Source organism: Paramormyrops kingsleyae, chromosome 20 (assembly GCF_048594095.1).
Source record: "Paramormyrops kingsleyae isolate MSU_618 chromosome 20, PKINGS_0.4, whole genome shotgun sequence".
Lineage (NCBI taxonomy): Eukaryota > Metazoa > Chordata > Actinopteri > Osteoglossiformes > Mormyridae > Paramormyrops > Paramormyrops kingsleyae.
In genome coordinates this window covers 9,408,857-9,431,709 of record NC_132816.1, presented here as the reverse complement: position 1 = coordinate 9,431,709, position 22,853 = coordinate 9,408,857, and the positions used below count along the sequence as shown (strand labels likewise).

The 22,853-nt window shown below is 40.1% G+C and overlaps 1 protein-coding gene across 1 annotated transcript; it reads right to left on the bottom strand.

The window, feature by feature from the left end:
- Window positions 1–1,655: 1,655 nt before the first annotated feature.
- Window positions 1,656–21,830, bottom strand: ifngr1 (interferon gamma receptor 1). Its single transcript, XM_023824936.2, has 7 exons — window positions 21,592–21,830; window positions 9,021–9,141; window positions 8,687–8,865; window positions 7,656–7,834; window positions 4,814–4,970; window positions 4,258–4,391; window positions 1,656–2,834 (listed from the first exon to the last, which is right to left on the bottom strand). The coding sequence occupies exons 1-7, from the start codon at window positions 21,671–21,673 to the stop codon at window positions 2,478–2,480; spliced, it is 1,209 nt and encodes a 402-aa protein (XP_023680704.2). The 5' UTR covers window positions 21,674–21,830; the 3' UTR covers window positions 1,656–2,477.
- Window positions 21,831–22,853: the final 1,023 nt, after the last annotated feature.

The following is a 22,853-nucleotide window of genomic DNA, read 5'->3' as shown; positions in this document are numbered from 1 at the left end:
TTATTGGGGGAGATCAATTGAAAAAAAATTACACCCTTTTGCTCTGCTGCTTCCATCTCTTTTCCTGCACTTCTGCTTAACTTCCCAGTTAACACTGGTGCTTATGGACACCCAACCAACAAACCATTGCTGTAAGCACCTCCCCAGTAGTTCAAACAGAAAAGACTCAGGCTGTGTTGAAATCCAGGGGCTGCATCCATGGAGGCCAAATGCGTCAGCAGTGTGACAAGGCTGTCCCATTTCAAAGGCTCCTTCAAATGCTGTCTAGAAATGCCGAGTCACTAAGGATCCACCTAATGGATCCTTCATAGCCCAACATATCCCAAGATTCACTGCGCAGAGTGGGTATTTTCCAGCTCGGTGATTGGAGCGCTGCTTTGTGACTCAAGGGTTAGGGTGAGAACAGCCCTTATCCTTTTGACCAGACCATCCTATTTGACAATGCATTCTGTTCAGCCTTTGAAGAGTGTAACCTTTGTAAAGGCTGCATCCTTTGAAGGCCCCTGAATTCAGACACACACTTAGTCTGGAGTAGGTACTAAAAAAGGGTTCTGGAGTTTGCCTCCAACGAATTACAATCAGGCTGAGTTCCTGCGGTGTGAACACGACAAAAGTCCCTGGTCAAGTTGTTTTTATGTTTCAGCAAAATACAGTGAAACTGATTCAATAAGCAAAAGATTTTTAAGGCTGCGCTACATACAGGTCAGCTTTACAGAGATGTACTAACATCAAATAATGTAGTAACTGATAAAATAAATCACTAAAATTACACTATAAAAATGACACATAAACAGCAGTAACAACAACAAAGTGGATGGGATGGAGATCCTTAGGAAGGCAATAATGAGAATGAGAATTTAGTCTTCAATGCCAATACAGAGATAAAAATTAGCAAACCTGATATCAGGCAATATCATTTTATATGGTCAAAAATTAAACACACACCAGTAGTTTTAGTTAAACAATACTTTACTGACTGATGTGATTATGTCAATTTCTCAAATTCAAATAAACAGCAGAAACTCAATTCAAGTACAAAACAAACCATTTATAAGCAACCAGATAACTTCCTGTTAAAACAAATAACATGAGTTCATTAAATTTTTAACTCACATTAAATACATTGTTTGTGAGACTATCCCAGAAAGCACAGACACACGCACACACACACTCACATTACATGCCAGTTCAGCTTGATCACTAACTTACAGTACTGTGCAAAAGTCGTAGGCAGCCAAAGAAAACAATGTTTAAGTGATCTTCATGTCAAAGTGATCTATACCTGTCAAAGTGTGTTAGCTTAGCCATTTCAAAACTTCACCCTAGAATTTGCAGCCACCATCCAATACAGCCATATGTTTTTCTGACTCAAGCACTAGCACACCTTGCATAGCTAATCAAAATCTCACTGTCTTTTCCTAATCAATTAAATAAGTTAATTAAATGAGCTGGTGGTGAAATTTAATAAATACATGGAATGGATGAGGTGCCCCTGAGGAGAGGTTTGGGAACTGAAGCTGTGTTCATCTATCTATCTAACTATATATCAGTAACTTAGAACACATGACATTCTAGTTTTTATTGTTTTACTCTTAATTTCCATATGTTGTGTTTTTTTGTTCTGAGCAAATGTGTACTTACTACCCAGATAAATAGTCTGCCTAAGACTTTTGCACAGTTCTGTACTATGGCCAGCTATAATGCAGGAAGCTCTGCTTTCCATCCTCTCCTCCAGTAAGAGACAGATCTCCTTTACCAGTGGGTTATTCTACCAGTTCCAAATGTAGGAGCTTCACTGCATTGTCTGCAACTGTCCCGGGTTTAAATATAGAGATCAACATTCAGTGTTTATAATCTAAGAAATAAGGAAATTACAATAGAAAATGAATGAAGAGAAACATAATATATAGGAATACATGTATAAACATTGATAATGTCAGTGGAAGAGTACTTTTTAAGTGTTTTCACCTTAACGGAAATTCCACCAAGAGGTCAGACAGCATTTTATTCATCACCAGATGATGTACACATATCAAATGTAAACCGTATTACATGCACAGTGAACAGAGAACTGGTTATTTTATCGGTTTGCATTGAAAATTTAGGTATAATAATCAGCTTAAATAATCAAGCTTAGAAAGGGTGTTCACTTCTTAAAATATAATAACATAACTATATTTCTTCATGAGAGTCCCCAATAACCCCCCTCCCCCCAAAGGTTCACATCCCAGAATTGCCATGGATACCACGTAATCTCACTACTAAAATGACAGGTGCTTAGTGGCATACAGTACTGTATATCAGTATGAACTTCAGACCTGTCAAATTACATAGATCTGAGGCCATTCACATTTTCGACATAGTTAAGTGCATAGTTAAGGATTAAACTTACACTAAAGGCATCAGGCGGAGTGAGCAACTTCAGAAGGCTGAACATCACTGATTCCAGCCTAGAGGATGCTCAGAAAGCGACATCTTCACATTTCAAAGCAGCCATAACCAGTGACCTTGTCCCCCGGGCTCATTTCAACATCAAGCTGGTGCGGCCTGTCATACCCACACGCGTCCATTTCTGACTGGCAGTTACTTGATTCACTCAGCCGGTCACAGTCTTCAAGAAGGCTGTGCACATTCGCTGATTCTGCGCTCCCGGTCATCCACCCTGGGCCGATTTTGAAGCGGCCATTCCGGGGCAGGACAGTGGTCTGCAGTTGGCCGCTGTGTGTCTCCTCTGGGACGCTGATGCGGGGCTCTACAGACTGCACTTTCTGCACTGACACACTCTCCAGTTGTATGATGTTGCACTCAGGCCTTTGGTTAGACAGCACAAAGGCCTGTAGACACAATGCATTTATGATCACATTCAGAAATCAATTGAACTGTATTGGAACTATTTCATTATACTGTAGATGTCTGTTTAGACATTCAAAAAAGAAGTAAGACTTAGACATAAATAGATAATCCAATAACACTTTACTTAAGGGGGCACAAATAATGTAGTATTATGCTATTAGTTACGTATTAATTAACCATAAACTAATTCTACTACTGAAGGAACAACTAATGTATAATGTATAAGTTAAATACTGATCCAATGTTTACTCATCACTAATGATTCATGACATCTTTTAACTGAAGTAGCGAAAAGCTATGCATCTATTACAATCTCATTTGTTCAAAGTTCTCTCCTTGACTTCATCACTACTGTTCTGTCACAGTAAATTCCTTAACGCTGTCATGTTTCAGGAAGATAAAATTCCCACTGATCTGGTTTGGCAGTTTCAGCATTCTCCTGATCATAGTCTGTTGGTTTCCTCCTTTTAATATAATCTACTCCTAGTCACTGATCTTGTTTTCTACAGAGTGTGAACCTGTAGGCCTCACACAGCCTGGCCGCTAGGGTGAGCAGCATGACTCTAAAAAGAAGGACATCTGTGTCCAAAAACGAGGACTGAGGCTCGAAAGAGAGTCTCAAAAGAGGCTCAAAGCTGTTCAGTTATGGTGGTGGTTGGGGGGGTTGTGTGGGTGGGTGTTTCACATTTTTAGGGAGGGGGGAAGTAGGAAGGGAACAAGGAGGACAAGGTGGCTAGGAGAAACACACCCAACAGCAGTCTAGCAAAGAGCTGGAAAAGCAGACTGTCCAGATGAGTGGTCACCCTACAGGCCGCAGAGAAGGACATGCCACTCAGAGAGCTACACCCTAAATTCACTGATTGCCTCTATCTGTGCCTATGAAAATATTTGTGAAGCACCTTGTGCCATCTTCATCTACTCATCTGACTGCAGCTAGGAGCAGTTTTCTGCAAGCCTATGAGACAACATTCCATTAGACTCTAAGATCTGAATGGCGCATTGGCGGTTAGAGCATTTCAGGATTAAAAGGTCAGATCTAACATTAGGACTAGATAAATAACCGGGCCATGGAAAAAAGTAATGCTTTTTTCAGAAACACAGGTTAAAACATCATTTTTGAAGACCTTAAATTCACTGATAAATCTTTTAAACTCAGGTTAGAGTGGAAGAGAGCTTTATTTTTTTGTTTGTTCACTGTTGCTATAAAAATATTATTCAAACTATTTTTTTCAGTCGACATAGCAAAAGTTGACTTTAATATACAGAATGGACTACAAATCACCAATATTAATATACCTACAGTACGCTAGCATGGTTAGGCTTAAGGGGTTGTGGGGGGTCACGGTTAAATATAGCACATTCCTTGGAGCATAAATCAGTTTGATAATTGCCAAAGATACTTACAAAAATTTTCAGCTCTTCAAATTTCAGATTTGATGTAGTTTTGTTCACTTTTTTGAACATTTTTATCCCAGTCATGATGACCACAGCAAGAACCAAAGGAACCAAAAACAACAGGAGATGCCACCTGTAATAGCCTGTAAAATCAGACCAGTGGATGGCATTATAGTCAAGAGGAACATTATTAGACAACGGAACAATGATTAAGCTGTCAGTTTGAGACGCCACTATGACTGAACAACTGAAGAAATATCCTTAGCCTATGCATTGTGAGACAGAAATTAGAAAATACATATTTATAACACTGTACTGACTACACCAGATTCTGATTCGCATATATTAGAAAATATCCCAGAGGGGGGGTTATTCCACAAAACAGGATTTGCCAGATAGCTGGAAAATTTAAGACAAACATGAAAACTGTTCAACTGGAAGAGAGGTAAGTGGCATTTCTATTGAGCAGTCCTCGCATTTGCCTTAAGTTATCTGGCTAAGGAAGAAATCCTGCTTTGTGGAATACCCCCCAGGATAGGTAACATATATAAACACTAATTCTTACTAGATTCGGGTTCCTCGTGGCTACATATTGACTCTGAACTTCTGACGACAGTATTCTTCAGCAGTCCATTCAGGGTGACACAGTACATCTCTTTCTTCTCTGTTATTGGAATGATTGCATGGCATTTGTTCTCCGTACAATTATATGTAAATGTACTCTGTAGTGAAATATATCCAGATATATCCATATGTTACACTAGAGCAGACTTGATGAAATACACACAAAAAAACAAAATTTCTAAGTCTATATAGATAAATATCCAGTTATCAGTGTACAAACAGCATACACATGTTACACATGGATACCAGTTTGTAGAACATGAAAATGCACCCAGATTTTCATTGTCAAAATAAATGGGTTAATTATTTTACTTAACCATCGAATCACCCCATATGATTATTCAGTAGAAGCCAGTACTCCACAGAGTGCACTATGGAAGTAAATTAATGACAAAAGTCGTTGATGAAAAAAAAAGTCTCCAATAGCACCTAAAAAAGTCGATAGTCGCTTTTTTGAAAACGTGTCGTTAGAAGGGTCTAAAAACTCGCTAAATATAGCGACAAAGTCACTAAGTTGGCAACACTGGACACAGTTCTTGCGTGGGCGGGCTTTTTCAGGGACGCGTCCCCATTGGCTAATAAGTTTTTGACTGACAGGTCAGTGCCATGGACATTTTTAAGTTAGCTAACGTTAATTAGGTAAAAGCCAAATTACACAGCAAAGCTTAACTTTACTTCTAATTTAGCACAATAAAATGTATGGTGCAGCACAAACAACATCAACATTTACACTGTTTATCTTGCTGTCGGATCCAGTAAAAATTAGTTAGTGGGTAGTGAATGTCCAGTCCCGCTGTTAATTAAAAATGTCCGTAAATTTTACTTTTGAGATAACATTTCTTTTGCTTCAGTTAGTTTTTTTTTCTCTCGAAGTTTTGTTTTTGCTTGATGTCAAAAACGTTTTGCTTGATAATATTGGCACAAATCCGATTCCATACAAATGCTTGTGTCCAGGGGCGGATTAACGCACAGGCTAGATATGGCTTAAGCCTAGGGGCCCCACGTGTGCCAGCCTGCAAGGGGGCCCCCATTGGCGCGGAGGGGGGCGGGGTTGGGGGGCCCACAGACTACTGTAGCCTAGGGGCCTCTGTACACCTTAATCCGCCCCTGCTTGTGTCAGTAAAAGCGTTTTAAAAAGGTGTTTTATTAACTACCATTAAAAAAAATCATTTTAGCTTGATAGTATAACTAACGTTTTATTACTTCATCAATGTACATGCAGCTTGTTTTTTCAACTATGACCGTATGTTTCGCTCGTTGAGAATTCACTGAAACATTTTATTAATTAGGCCTATATATATTTTGGTCCATGTTTTATTGATTATTGCCATATATAAAATATGTGGCTTGGTTTTAAAAATTAATCTAGAAAATCATTCACATTTCCCTTGATAGTATGCCTGAGATGTTTTATTAGATTATTAATGTATAGTCAGCTCTATATCGGCACCAGACGTTTACATCAATAAAATACTTTAACGAATGTTTTGAAAAAGCTGTGATTGGATTACACGTAGTTTAGCCTAATTATTTCTACAATTAGATACATATGTCATGTCGTATTGCTTAACATATGTCAGTTATACAACCAAGCGAAAAGTTAATGATTTAATAATTGAAAACATTTGTAAACTTATTTTGTTGGTGTGAAGGCTTTGCAGCAGCAGTAAGGGTGAACTTAAAACTTGTAACTTGAAACTGCACGATTGGTTAAACAGCTGAGCGACATGTTACAGGGGAATGGAATCTGGACGGGGGACTCACAGTGATAATGTTACCATGTAAACAAATATTTATATCTTAGAAGTTAAAGCAACACAAAGATTTCAACAGCACAAATGATTGAGACCGGTTTGGTTAAAATCTGAAACATATGGGGGGGGCAATTGCATACAGGTTCACTCACACACACACACGCACGCACACACACGCACACACACACGCACACGCACACACACACACACATACACACACACATAAACATTTGCGTTGACATCTTTGTGGGAACAGTCCATTCATTTCTACAAACAAAACCTTAATCCCAAATGTAACCCCCTACCCAACCTTAACCATAAGTAACCAAACAAAAAACAACACTTTTGATTTTTAGTTTTTTGATTGCAGTTGCAGATTTTTATAAAACTGTGTTTCCCCTTGTGGGGACCAAAAAAATGGTCCCCACAATGTCAAAATAACAGGTTTTTATCACATTGTGGGGACCAATATATACATGACCCCCATACACACACACACTACAGGTAATATAGAGAGATGCTCAACTAGCCACACATTCTAGGACTTTGGGAGGAAACTACAGCACATGGACACAAGGGCAGCATGCAAAGTGGGCACAGAGCAGGGGTGGGACTCAAACCCCTAACCCCGGCCAGTCGGGGTACCACCTGAGCTACCCGGCCAATAGGGGTACCACCTGAGCTACCCGGCCAATAGGGGTACCACCTGAGCTACCCGGCCAGTCGGGGTACCACCTGAGCTACCCGGCCAGTCGGGGTACCACCTGAGCTACCCGGCCAATAGGGGTACCACCTGAGCTACCCGGCCAGTCGGGGTACCACCTGAGCTACCCGGCCAGTCGGGGTACCACCTGAGCTACCCGGCCAATAGGGGTACCACCTGAGCTACCCCCACTAAACAGGCAATGCATTAATTAGCAATTAGAATTTCTATGAATTATGAATTAATAATTTGTTAGGTACTATAACAGTATATATGTAAGATATATATATATATATATACAGTATGTTCTCATGCGGTTACGTTACCTTGTCGTTTATAACAACGTAATACACAAACTTTTTATGCTTGTTGTATTCTGCAGGTGCTGTTTTCTCCAGATGCTGCAGGACAGATGCTGTTTTGTAAAGCTGAAGCGGATGCACAAAATGCACCATGATCTTCCCACCCTTAATGGAGAGCTTGACAGCAGGGAAATCCAACACACCTGACACAAAAATGAATGTGATGTGTACTTCACAAGCCAGCTTCAGTTCAATTCAAGCTCTTTACATTACAGGCTAAAACACCAAAAGATCCAAATTAATTATTCTGCAAAAGCATTTCGAACATTCCTGCTGAAGGTGCATTCAAATTCAAACAAATTCACACCTCACTACTAATAACCATAAATCTTGCTAGACAGGTTTGACCTCAAAAAGTTTGGTGAATCAACATCCGCATTTGACACCCTCCAGAGGAACTTCTAGTGACCTTTAGACAGCAGACAATGAGAAGGATTTACTGTGATGCTGTGACTTTCCTTTGATGCCATGACGTTACTTTCCTACATTGATGCAAATACCTTACACCTGTTTTAATTGTCTTGTGATACCTTTGATACAGTGTGCTTAGATCATTATAGGCAAAGAAACTGCTTGTTTCTGGACTTTGCTTCAGGCTTGAAAGTTGCACACATTTACATTAAGAGCTGATAGTGTTAACATGGCCACTCTCACCCAGAATGGCCTGGGGGTAACTTCCTTTTACACAAACTAATATATGCCCCCAAACCTTGTGTATACAGATTTCAAGAAAGAAGTAAAAAAAAATTAAGTAATTATTATATGCATTTATCATACAGTCAAATCACAGAGACACAGACACAAATGTTACATTAATTAATTCATTTGTTCATTCATTTATCAGACATCACAAATGGCTTCTGCTAATTATTGCAGTTTTCAATATGTTGTTAGTCATAGTGTCTTATCAATCCTCTATTCACAGGATTCAAATAAGCTGTACAGCACAAAGAAACAGTTTTTATTTGGCAGGAATAATAACTTATGACACTTACACTTCACCTCTGATGGCATATACTTATCGAAGCTAAACGTCTCAGACGACTCAGCAGCAGATTCCTCAGTTCCATTTGTGGCGTTTACTTCCAGGTAGTAGCTATTCTCCACCGAGGTGATCAAGGAGGAGACGTCACAGTGATGGCGCGTAGTGTTAATTATGTTAGGGTCGCCATTCCTGCCATACAAAGAGTATCACGAGATACTGAACCAGTAAACACTGATGCTTTACTGACGTTGACATTATTTTGTGATCTGTCACATGCTAATAGAAATCGTTTATGCAGACTGAGAAGAAACAGTTGACAGTGTAGATGACAAGTGTAAACTCACTCTAGTTCCCTGTTAATTTTCACTTTGAATTGAGTCCCTGGGGACGGCTCCATGTATTTCCAGTGTGCGGTGACTGTGAAGTTGTGGCAGCTCATGGTCAAATTGAACGGAGGACTAATTGCTGGAAGAAAAAAGAAACGTTTTGTAAGCCATTTGAATGACGGATGAGTGAAGAAAATACAGTCAAAGATAAAAGTCAGTATTTAGCCTGAGGCTTCTGATTTTTTAACTTTCTATAAAGATGAAACCTTGATAAAATCACAAATCTTACAATGATGTGTACAAGTAAACTCAGCACCCCATCAGACAGGAGTGAAGTGTCCATCTCTACTAACTGCCAAAATCGAATAATTTCACAAACTGACTTGCATATTTGCATTTTTACTGCTGTCCTTCAATACAACCGACATCTGCTTCAAATTGAAGGGTTCTGAGTTAACCCTTGGAAGCCTGAAACATGCAAAATGCGTTGATTTTCGCAACAGTATTAACACTATTGTCCCCAGTAGGTTAGTTATCAAACTCCTGGAGCTGGGCCTCAGTAATCCCAGGGAGTTAGACTCGGCCTCCACCTTTCTCCAAGGCTGACCCTCAGCACCGGTGTGCCACAAGGCTGTGTGCTGAGTCCCCTTCTATACTCCCGATACACAGGGACGGATTATGGGTTGTGTGGGCCCCTGGGCAAAACGTTCGCGAGGCCCCCCCACCAGCACCACCACCACAACCACCACAATTGAAGGGCCCTTGGCAGCCAAACGCCCTCCCTCCATGTTTCCATCAGAGGCCCTATAGGGTCAGGGGCCCTTGTAGGCAGAGGATCAAAGAATGTAGGCCCTCTAAAATAGACAAACGAAAATATATTGTTGATAAGTGTTGCAAATTGTTTTGGGCTAGGGGCCCCACGGGCCCCCTGCACCCCAAGGGCCCCTGGGCAGCGGCCCCGCTGGCCCGGTCCGTAATCCGTCCCTGCCGATACACATACGACTGTGTCACCACACATTCAACAGTGGTGGGGCTGATATCAGGCGGGGACGAGACAGCATACAGAGATGAAGTCTACAAGCTGGTAGAGTGGAGCACAGCAGACAACCTGTCACTGAATACCAAAGAAATCATTATAGACTTCAGGAGACAGTGAGGAACATTCTCCTCTTAACATCAGAGGAGAGGCAGTGGAAAGGGCTTCCAGCTGCAAGTTCCTGGGAAGCCACATCACTGACGAAGTCACACGGACAACCAACTCCACTGCTTTGCCAGCTGCACAGCAGCAGACAGATGAGCGATACAGAGAGTCATCAACGCAGCCCAAAAGATCACAGGACTTCCTCTGCCCTTACTGGAGGACATCTTCAGGACATCCTGCCAATGCAAAGTCTGCAACATTCTGAGAGACACAACTCACCCCTGCCATCACCTCTTCCTGCTACCAACAGGGAAGTGCTACAAGACCCTAAATACCTGGGTTAAGAGGCGCAAAAACAGTTTGTTTTTTTTTCCACAGAGCCATTACCGAACTGAACCTCAGTCGGACTAAAACTAAATAAGACACTCTTCATTCATAATATGAAGTAATTGTGTAATATTCTGAAAAAAAAACTACAGAATAACTGGGATTACTGTGCAATAACTTGCCAAAACTATGCACATCAATTCATATGTATAAAAGATGTTCTTTTTAAAAAAAAAAAAGTGTTTTTTTTTTCATTTTTCCTATGATGGCTAGATATATCCTCCTGAGACCGAAGGAAAAAAGTGTCCTTCAGTTTTAGGTTAATTGTGCTTTTCTATGTCTTTGGAGGAAATAAGACATCTTTTTTCAAATTTATTTTAATTTTTAATTTCACAGCATGTCCTCTTTAGTGTACAACAGGAATAAATACACTTCCTTACATCACTGAAAAGATATATGCAAAAACAAAATGTCCACTGCAATGGACATAAATGAATGGGTGGGGGACTCAGAAGGATATGCACATCCTAGGGACCGCTCTGCAAATGCTGTTGTGCATGAAATGTGCAATGACAATAAAGTCATTGTATTCTATTCTGATGGCAAGTAAAGCTTCACTTCAAGACTTTGCAGTATAGTTCACATAATAGCAATAATTATTATTAAACAGGATAAGAAAAATATATCAAAAATGTTTAATAAGTATATTTCAGAGGTGCCAATCACAAATGATTTCCACATTACAAGCAAAATGCAGCTGTCTCAATTATAAACACACACAAACTGTGGAAGATGGGAACGCCATGTGAAAAGAGAACTTTAATTTTGAAGTAACTCGAACAACACAGTATTTGGTAACACTTAACATTAAATCCACCTTCATATTGCCGTTATAATGCATTTTTGGATGCCAGTCCATCACAGGGCATAAGGCAGGGGTACACCCTGGATGGAATGCCAGTTTGTTACCGGACTCTCACATGCACATGGTCATGTAGTAAGGGGAATTGAGAAATGCTAATTAGCCTAACTGCATGGAGGGTTCAGTGGAAATGAAAATGACATGCGGAGAACATGCAGACTCCACACACACAGAACAGAGGTGGGATTAAAACTCCCAACTCTGGATGTGTGAGGCCACCAGGCCCCTACTCTCCTCAGAAAGGCCTGCGTTACCATAGCTCCCCCCAAATCGCAAAACAATATTCATGTTCATGAAGGAGGGTCAGTTACAACACTACGGCCTTGTAACGTGTTTCCCTGAGGGTGATACGGTTCGCAGGATCCTCACATAGCACCTGGTTGTGGCAAATGGGTGGTCATTTCTGGAGTGTGGGACTGGACCACGTGTCTGCCTGGGGGTGGCCAGTCGGGATCCCGATGATTTTTGCCATGTGGTGGTGCGGCAACACACTGCATCAGCGCATGCTCCCAAACCTGACCTGACCTATCCACAGCTAGGTCAAGGGAGCAGCAGTCGAACCATGTATGCCCAGACCTCCCTTTCCCTAGCACCTCCTCCACCAATCCACCTGTTTATCTCCTGCTCCCTTCTTCCATGTCTCGTGAACAAGACCCTAAGATACTTAAACTGCTTCACTTGAGGCAGTAATGCATCCCCAACCTGAAGGGGGTGATCTACCCTTTTCCGGTCAAGAACCATAGCCTCAAACTTGGAGGTGCTGATCCTGATCTCAGCCTCACACTCAGCAGCATTCCACCCCAATGCATGCTGCAGGTTACAGCTTGATGAAGCTAACAGGACCACATAATCCAAAAAGCAAAGACGTGATTCTGAGGTCCCCAAACTGGAACCCCTGCGCCCCTTGGTTATGCCTAGAAATTCTGTCTGTAAAGGTTATGAACAGAATTGCTGACAAATGGCAGTTCTGGCGGAATCTAACACACAATTACCAGACTGAAACACTCTCAAATATCTATGGGAAGTTCATGTACAAAGTACATTTCCACCTCCTTCATCCATCAAACAAATGGAGGCTTTTCTTGATGAAGAATAGCTCAGTATCCTACGACACAGTACTTGTATGACAGCAGTCAAAGATACACTGAAGCTTTTCTGAAGATGTACAGTAAGGTGCCCTGACTTCTTATTAGGTCTTCGATATTAATATTTGTCTACTCTGTGTGTGTGAATCTTACGGTGATCTGCCCTTGTGTGATGTGTGGTTGGCAACTATGTCTCTATTTTGAAGATGCGTCACATAAAGAAACTTGTCTTTCTAGTTAACAACAGATTATGCAATCATTTCTGTGCCAAGGTGGATTTAATAAATGGATCGGCAAGATGAACAGTTTTGTTCTAGTGCATCTCAGTAAAACCACTGAATAGTGTAACAAATCTAAGATCTAAGAAATAGCATGAACAATAATGACCCAAGAACCCAAAACAAAATACATAGGAAAAAAAAGACAAGACCCTGTTAAGAATTAATCAACAACCACATTTTGTCCCCTCATTTACCATGTCATGAGGATTTTGCCTTTCAGAGAAAATTTGATGTTTTAGATGAAATACCTTTGTGCTCCAGATTCTTGTTAGGACTTATTCATAGGATTTAGGATATTTCATATTTTATATTCATATTCGGTGTGATCAGATTAAGATGAGTGTGTGTGTTTTTTTTAAAATATAACTTTATTGTATGATGTTACAGTATAAATACAAACTATTTTTTACTAGGAGTACATTCATAAGAATAAATATGAAAAAAATACAGTATAAGGCAAGCACTAAAGTCCATAAACAAAACAATCATCCTTGGATGAAATAAAAAAGTACAAATGAATTATTTCAAAATGAAAACCATCATAACATAACCATTTCAGTGTCTCATCAGACATTGTTAATTCCTATGTGTTTTTTGCATTTATGATTAGTAGAAAGGGGTGGCACAGTGGTGCAGTGGACTGGGACCAGGGTTCAAGTCTCCTCTAGGGTTCCGTGTGTGGAGTTTGCATGTTCTCCCTGTGTCATCATGGGGTCTCCTCTGGGTACTCCAGTTTCCCCCCACAGTCCAAAAACATGCTGAGACTAACTGGAATTACCAAATTGCTCATACAGTAGGTGTGCATGTGTGAGTGACTGGCGTGTCAGTGTGCCCTGCAATGGGTTGGTGTCCCATCCTGCGTTGTTCCCCACCTTGTGCCTGTAGCCTCTGGGATAGGCTCTAAACCTCCTGTGACCCTGAATAGGGTAAGTGGTTTCAGAAAATTGCTGGATTAGTAGTAATAATGATTGTGGTTGCACCACCTGCCCTTTCAAGTTCATTTCAAATTAAACAGACATTTGCATGGACATGTGCTCAAACGCTTTTCAAATTACAGTACTGAACTGTGTATAATTCAAAAATGCTATAATCAGTATAGTACGGTACATAAAATATAGCTTATTGTAGTTTCGCTGCTGCATCTTGGTGGCTTGTGTTTTTTGCGGTTTATCATAAGCTTTCATAAGTCTATATTTGTCATTGAGAGAAAATAACTTTTTCCCGTCATGCTTTCAGTGCCCAAGTAGCTAGCCAGCAACAGATAGCCTTACTTTGCCTTGGGGTAACTTATCAAAGTAAAGTTAAAAAATGAAATACTATCATTTTACTTTTTTCCATATGTTGTCATTAATAAATAAAAAAAAACAAAATTAATACTGCAAGCAGACTGCTTGATTGCTATAACCAAATTATTTAAACAGTATTTGTACAGGATTAATTCTGTCCCTAGATTTGTGACTATATAAGTGGTTGATCATTATAACCATGATCATTATAAACAGTTTCCATTGTATTTTGATGGTTTTTCATGGGTTGCACCAGTTAACATGGAAACTGTGCAAAATGTTTCAAACATGGAATTAGAAATGAAATTTGATTTTTTTTTTAACTTACTTAAACACCAATTTTTTTGTATTTTTCTTACTCTGGTCATTTATTCTGACAGGTGTACCAACTGACATTTTTGGACTTGTGTGATGAAAACATGGAAACTAGGCCTATGATGTTTGAAAGTTTTGAAAAAAGAGGTTTCGTTTTATTTATTAAAGGATTTTTGGATGTGGACAAAAAGAATGCATGTCCTTCACCTGCGTATCATTTCCTTAGATTCCCCGTATTCCTCCAACAACAGCTCCCGCTCTGCTGAGGGTGAAGGACTACGCTCTTGCTTTCGTCATTTTCGGCAGCCAATCATACACTTACTGATAATGGTTTCCTGTGTCGACATAATGTGTGTAGCCTAGTCAGTGTCCTTGGGAGCACACATTTAATCCATCTTGGCTAATCTGATTCTCTAATGGCTTTGAAGAACCAAAATAGCCGGATAACCATATCCACGATTAGACAATCCCGGAGGAATCCTCTGATCTTGGATGTTTTAATGCACATATGAAGAAATCCCCCAGGACCAATACTGGGTTACATTAACACTTGTCTTGTCTTGTCACTCCTTGTCAAAGCCTTGTGTGTTTCTCTTGTGTCCCTAACCACCACATACAGTACTTCAGTGGGCTGAGTGTGCAGCTCAGGCTAAACCTGCTGGTTGTGGGTTCAAGGCTGGCTTAATACTAGACACACAGCCACGAGGCAGCCCATGGAGCAGGGGAAAGCAATAAAAATTAAGATGCTCAGCCTAGGGAAACACTGAAGAAAGAACAGAATGACCTGCTAGCAAAATTGGGAAATGACAAAAATTACAGCACAAGGAAGGGACTGATCCTGACAAAACCCCAGATTATTTTAATCCTTGATTTTTCCACTGAACTCATCAACTCAGGAAAAACTAGGTGATTGATAGGAGATTCCAAGGGAACAAGTATGGAAGTCCACCCATCTTCGAATGCATGGCCATTAGAGGGTAGCCTGGAGTCTGTTTCAGGATGCATGCGGAACAAGGCAAGAGACATGTTGGTCAGGAATCTAATGCATTATAGGGCGCGCGCACACACACACACACACACACACACGGCTGCACACATTTCACTTAAGTGCATTTTTGACAATTTCAATGTAAATATAAAGAAAAAGGGCTAATTAATGTCAGGGTTTCATGTGCTGAAATTATTGCTCGAAGTAGCTGGTGCAAATGAATAATACAGTTTAGTGATAGCCACGGCATTAGGCATTGTGTGTTGTGAACATACAAAGAGCATGCAAAAAGTACAAAACAAAAATCAAATACCAGTACCACAACAGCCTTCATACAAATGCTAAGACAACTCTTGTCTTTGTTTGTCATCGTTGTCGAATGTAAACAAAAAACAATGGGAATGACTTGCTTGACTTATTGAACTCTCCCAGTCCATTTCCCAAACGAATTATGCTGTGCCGAGTTCATCAGGCACAAGGCAAATAAATCCATAATACTTACTGGGGTCAGAGTATATCCCCCTCAAACTAACACTCATGTGGCTGAGCAATTGTTAGCTGACAGGATTATAGAAGCTACTGTAAGTAGGACCATCCTGAACTAACCTTAGGACTGACATCCCCAAATAAAATCCGTCCATGAAATGCCTCTAGCACAGCTACTGCACAATGATGCATATCAGGCATATCATACCAGTGACCATCTCTCCCTGGTCACTGGGGAGCTGCAACCTTCAATGGTTCTGCTCAAAACTGCCAAGCACGTTAAAGTGCCCAAAACTGCCAAGTGCGTTAAAGTGCTCAAAACTGCCAAGCACGTTAAAGTGATGAAAACTGCTAAGCAGATGCCTAGGCACGCTGGCAATGATGTTCGCCTAGGGCGCCACATCGGCTAGAACTTGATCAACCACTTGTCTGGATTTCGTCCGGACAGTCTGGTTTTCCAGCCCTCTGTCCGTACTGCTGCTGGGTGTCCGCCTGTGAGTTCCCTATCCTTCTTTTCCCCTCCCTGCCTCCCCATCAACAACTAGCAACACTCTCCCTCAGCCCCTGTCGTGAAACACCCGCACCCACATATACATCCCCCCCAACAGCTGTCCATGGGTGTCCTGCTGTTTGAGCTTTAGTTCTCCTGCTAGTAGTCACCCAAGCCAGGACCAGTACTGCTGATGTGGCAGGATGAGAGACACTTGCGTGGCAGAGATCGCCTCACGTCTAGAACAAAACATGAGAAAAGCTCAGAATGAGGCGACGTGCCTGGTTCACAAGAAAGTCTAGCCAGCAGCTCCTCTATCTTCTCATCGATCTGCTCACATGCCTCAGTCTCAGTCGCCTCGCCCTTCTGATTACACGAAAAACCTTTGTGCTACAATGAAACAGCCTATAGATAGGACAAAAGATAAAGGCGGGTTCACCACTGTGCTCAGCAGCTTATGACATATTCAGTATGAGGTCTTCAGTAACAATGACCGAAAAAAATACGCCAGGGATGACTACCAAGTAAGCCAAGGAATCAAGTCTACCAAGTGGTAATGACTGAGCAACTTTTCAAACTTTCCTTAAGAACAAACGGACTCCTCCCAGGGCTGACATTCAGCTACCTAGCCAGCTAAAAATATGACAATTCAAAGTGTTATTTTTATGAGCTGTATTTTTTTAACTATTACAGCTACTTGACCCAACTATAGTTCATTGGACAGCTCAGACAGAGTACTGTCATTGTATGGTCAAATTTAACTTTTCCATAACTCTAAGTTTCTTTTCTCAAGGACAAAGTTCATCTCATGAACTGCATTTTTAAAACTACATTCAGTTATTAAAAAACAATGACTGGAGAAACAGGTCAGTTTTCTATGAAAAACATATATGTATAAAACCTTGACCTGTTACTTGATCCCCTCCATGAGATAAACATTTTACGTATTTAGCAGAGGCTTTTGTCCAAAGCAATGTACAAGTGAGGCAAATAGCACATTGGTCAAGGAGTCAACTAGGCACAAGTACAGGGAGGCTGAGCTTCCAATAAAGGAGCAGGTACAAATATAACCGTTATTGGAGCAGGAGCTGCACAGCAACTTTTAACAAAGTAAGAACCTAATGAAATTAATCAAGGACCAGAAGTACAACATAACAGCATCACAAAGATGTTTCTAACACCAAACATCAGTGGGACAGTTTCCTTAGGGTGCATCCACTCTGATCAAATCACCATCTCCCCAACTCACAAACTGACTCTGCACCCTCTTTCCTAGTTCTCCACTGCTGTCAGTGGCCAATTCTCAGCAAGCCTGTCCGCCAAGTCTCGTGCGAGTTGGAGGCGTGTCCAGCAATGCATCATATCCTATGATGGCAAATTGCACTGCATCGCAATAGGGGTGAATCGTATCTTATCACAATAGTAGTTGCTTCGTATGTATATTTAATGTATCGTATCATTGGCAATGCATCGAGATGTGACTCGCATCACTTCAGAGATGGAGATGCACATCCCTAACACAATCATATGGCCAACTTTTGGGGGAAAAAAATGTAGCCTGTGGGTCATGTTTGGATTGGGGGCTGGTAGTGACAGCCATTTTCCTGTCCTGTGGTTCCCTCACTCTTTTGCTTGGGCGCAGTTATGCAGTCCTGCTCTGCCGGTGTTGTTAATTGGGGATTAGGACGGGCATTGATTGGGCCACCTATATATCACGTAGTTAGGAACACGAAGGTACATGGGGTCCTCGCGGCAGCAGGGTATCTGATGCAGTTTGTGGTGTAGCAGCATTTGGGCCGTCTCTGCTTTCAGGTTTATATGGCTGTGCTGCATTGCTAGTTGCTGTTCTCTACAGTGTGAATGTGGTGCTGCTCATAGCTTATTTATATGTATTTTGTTTTCCTCTAGCCTGTGCGCTATAGCGTAAGTGTAATGGACACTATGTGAAATTGCTCTGTATGCCACAGGCTAGAGTGGGTTTATTTTTATTTGTATATTTTTCTTTTATCCTTGTCAGCTTCTCAGCCCTCTTCCTGTATCTTTAATTAACCTGGGCGTTGGTTGTACAGGGTAGCTTAATGCGTTTAAGGGAGATCACACTGGAAAGCTGGGTTCTCTAGTCTTTTGCAGTGCCACATAGTGTGAGGTTCTGTTGTCCTTACCACTTAAGGTACCTGAGTATGGTGAGGGTGGCAGGGTGTTGGATTGAAGTGTACACTAGGATAAGTGTGTTTGCACAGTCACGTACGTGTGGCATAGAATTCCCAGCCTCCCTCCAGGGTGTCCACCCTCCCTGGGTTCAATAGGCCTCTGCCCCAATGTCTTAGTGATTTTGTATTTGCTTACTGTCTTTTCCCCACTATTAAGGTAGTGACCTACTTAACTGGTGCCCAATCCAGCTACATGAGTGTTTATTAAAGATTGTATTTTTATATTTTTGTAAAACCTGTGTCTGTATTTATTTAAGCGTTGGTCCCCTTGCTCTGGCACTTTTTTAGTCAGTGAATTGCAAGGGGTGGCGTAGTCCGATACATTTAGGGGTGCCACAAAAAGTACTTGTGAAAAAGACAATTCAGTTACATAAAACGCCAATTTTTACTAAGCGAATTTGTTTAACAAAGTGTTTTATCTAAAAAGCTTATTTGTTTAAAAAATTTGATAAGGTAATTAACTCGTGCTTTTTACTACCAGCTTCACAACCAGCAGCTTAAACCCCAGAAATAAGAATCACTTCAGTGTTGAATCATGTGATGAATCAAGTGACACTAACATTGGGAGAGACTCTCAACCCACAACATATATGATACTGTCCACAAGAAACAAAATTCCTGTCATTCTGATGCAGCTTTAGGTTGATGTTTCCAAACATTTTCCTTCACAACTGAAAAGATTTGACACAGAGCTTATACAGTACATAAGGGTATCACTTATAAAGAAATAATTTATGGAACATTTATAGAGAATTTAAAGAGAATTCAAAGTCATTTTGTGATATCTAGTTCAGGCCTGTTTACTAAAGTCATTAGGGATTTTCATCATGGGGTCTGTGAAGGGCTGAGGTCCGAAAAGAGGCTGCAGATGCATTTTGTAAATTGACAAAATGTCAGCATTTGTACCACAAAATTGTACCAGGTAGGGCTTCCTTTTGTTTTCAAAACTAGGTCTACTTCAAGGGTTAACAAGTTTTAAGATTTCCCTCCACACACCGCTGTACTGAAGGAGTCTGACGTTCTCCTCCGATGTCTATCTCTGTAACAGAACTGCCACAGTATGTTTTTTTGTTTATCAGACTACCATCTGTAGTCTCTAGACACTGTAGTGTGTCAAAATCCCAGCAGGGGTGGCTGTTAGATGCTGAAACGACCATGTGTGACACAGACAATCAAGACACACTTACACTGTTTACATCATGCGGCTTAGCCATTGTAATCCTCAGTGAAAGAGTAAGCAAACCTCAATACTGCATGGTAGTCTGATAGCCAAATACAGCTCTTGGGAGGAGTTTTAGGGCCACTATTAATAAAAATTTTAATATAAAACCTCAAGAATAAAATCATAACTTTCAATATTAAAGATTAAATTTGCCAGAATAAAGGCATAATAATTAGAGAATAAAGTGAAAATAAAGTAAAAGTTACGAGAAAAAAGGCATACCTTTTGAGAATAAAGTCGTAATTTGCTAAAATAAAGTCATAATAATTCGAGAATGAAGTCATAAAGTTGCGAGAAAAAAGTCAGGCGGGGCGTTTTTAATGACAGAATTGTGAACAAGTGCATGACAGAGGGAGAAGGAACTCTAAGAACTTACGGCTGTAGTTCAGGGCAGATTCTTCTGAGCACTGGAAAAACCTGACAGCTGACAACTATCAACGTGTATAAAATGGAGTACTTGCACACTCCATAGGACATGCCTGCCACCATGTTATTACTGCTGAAAGGATATTAGCTATTAACACGTACGATTTGGCACAAATCACGAAATTGTTTGAAGCGCAAAAATAATCGGTGTGTCTGTGTACTGGACATCACAATTCTGTCATTAAAAACGCCCCAAAAGTTATTAAAGCCAGAAAACTGAATATCGAATATTGAGCGGTTTGAGACCCCCTCATTTTGTCACGCAAAGTCCTTACACGATTCTGAACCTTTTCGCATAGTTTTGAATGACTTTATTCTTGAAACATTGCAGGTTTTTTTCTCGCAACTTTATGACTTTATTCTCGAATTATTATGACTTTATTTTAGCAAATTACTACTTTATTCTTAAAAGGTATGACCTTTTTCTCGTAACTTTGACTTTATCGTCACTTCATTATATGAATGTATTCTGGCAAATTACAACTTTAATCTTGAAAGTTCTTTATTCTCGAGGTTTTATATTTTTATTTTTATTAATAGTGGCCCTAAAACTCCGTCGTAGGAAAGTGACTGCAAAATTAAATGAATAGGTTCCAGTTAACTATAGTACGTCTGTCGAGGAAATGTTGAGTAAGTGAATTCCTGTGTACAGTGATTCACAGCCAAAAGCTGCCCTTTCTGAAATTTCCCAGTTCAAGTAAAACTCGTTTCTGTTTTCATTCAGTACAACTTCCGTACCTATTAAGCAGAAATATTTATATATAGTATACTATGAGAAAAATATTAACTTTCCTCAATTAAATGTGTGTGTATATAATCTCTCAATTATATATTAAATAATGTATGAATGTAAAACATCTTATGTACATACATATAATCTAACAACGTATTGAAGTCAGCCAATTGAAATGAGCAACTTTAATCACTCTTTTATGGACATGTTTTATCGGCATGCGCTTTTATGACTTGGCGTATAAACCTTTGGACATTAGATTATATGGCCCGGGGAAACGCGTTAGTTTCATGTTAATCGAATAAAAGTTGTGAACAGAAGAATTCTGACGGATTTTACATTCGAAAACTTTAGAATGTATCTAAAATGCTCTAAAATTTTAAACATTCATATGAAATAAAATTACAAATCTTATAAATGATAACAAAAAGGTCGTTCTTACAGAAATCATAAGAGCATATTGTTGCTTACGAGATCAAAATATAATGAACTTATTTTTATAAATGAAAAGATTTGTATAGCCACAATAAATAACATTCAATAACATACTTGAATCACAGTGTTTCTAGAAACTGTACAGAATAATAAAAATATCACGGCAAGATTAACAAAAGTTTTAATGTTTAATTCCGTACCCTATAGACACCAATCTAAAACCACAAAATAGATTTACTTACCATGTGAGGTATTCTTTCCAGTCAACATAAGAAGCATAAATACGGAAGCAATGAAAGACGTTTTGATCGAACAGAGAATCATATTTATAGAATTGTATTTGTTTTTAAAAAACTGATTTAGATATCTGCTTAATTAAAATAAAGACAAAAACATATTTAAAATATTTAACTTGAGGAAATCACGTCTACAAAGGTATAAACCGGATTTCAGAGAAGTGCGTAAGTGTTAATAAACGTGAGTTACAAAGCAAGAAAAAAGTCCTCCCTCCTGTCGTCAACTCAGATGAAATTTCAAAATAAAAGTCTGACAATTCTCCTCGTACTGTATATGACATGTTTTGAAGTAGGCTATATTACTTCAAATATATGAAACGATAAAACCATGTAACGTTTTGAAAATAAAACACTCTTCTGGTTGAGATGACCCTACTGAAATGATAAACAATGAATATAAGTTAACTTAATGGAAAAAAAAATAAAATATCTTGGGAAGGTGAGAATATACAACTCCAGTGATCCGGGATTTTAAGGATCAAATTCTGTTAATTAGTAGTTGTGGCTAGTGAACTTCTCTCACCACAAATATAAACTAATAATTATATAGTGTAATCAGACTGGGGTTAGGTGGTGCAGTGGTTATTATTAATACCTCACACATCTGGGACCTGAGTGTCCACCATATAGCTCGATGTGTGTGGAGGTGGCATGTTCTCCCTGTGTCATCCTGGGGTTTGCTCCAGGTATTCTGCTTTCCCCCCACAGTCCAAAAACATGCTGAGGCTAATTGGAGTTACCAAATTGCCTGTAGGTGTGTTGGTGCCCCATCTTGGGTTGTTTCCTGCTTTGTGTCCATAGGCTGTAGACTCCCTGCAACCCTGAATAGGTACTGAGAATGGATGGATGGACATTGACTTGACATATCCTTATAATAATGCATATATAGGAGAAACCAGCCATGATTAAATAAGGGTCATGAATATTGTTTTGAGATTTGGGGGGAGCTATGGTAACGCAGGCCTTTCTGAGGAGAGTGGGGGTCTGGTGGCCTCACACCTCCAGAGTCGGGAGTTTTAATCCCACCTCTGTTCTGTGTGTGTGGAATCTGCATGTTCTCCGCATGTCATTTGCATTTCCACTGAACCCTCCATGTAGTTAGGCTAGTTAGCGTATCTCAATTCCCCTTACTAATGTGAGCGTGTGTAAGACCGCTAACAGACTGGCATTCTGTGCCCTGGGATGAGCTGGCATCCCATCCAGGACGT

Coding starts and splice junctions, on each gene's coding strand:
- ifngr1 (XM_023824936.2), bottom strand. CDS start 21,673: ATGATTCTCTGTTCGATCAAAACGTCTTTCATTGCTTCCGTATTTATG. Junction 9,142..21,591: donor TGGAAAGAATACCTCACATG/GTAAGTAAATCT, acceptor TTTTTCTTCCAG/CAATTAGTCCTCCGTTCAAT. Junction 4,971..7,655: donor ACGTTGTTATAAACGACAAG/GTAACGTAACCG, acceptor ATTTCACTACAG/AGTACATTTACATATAATTG.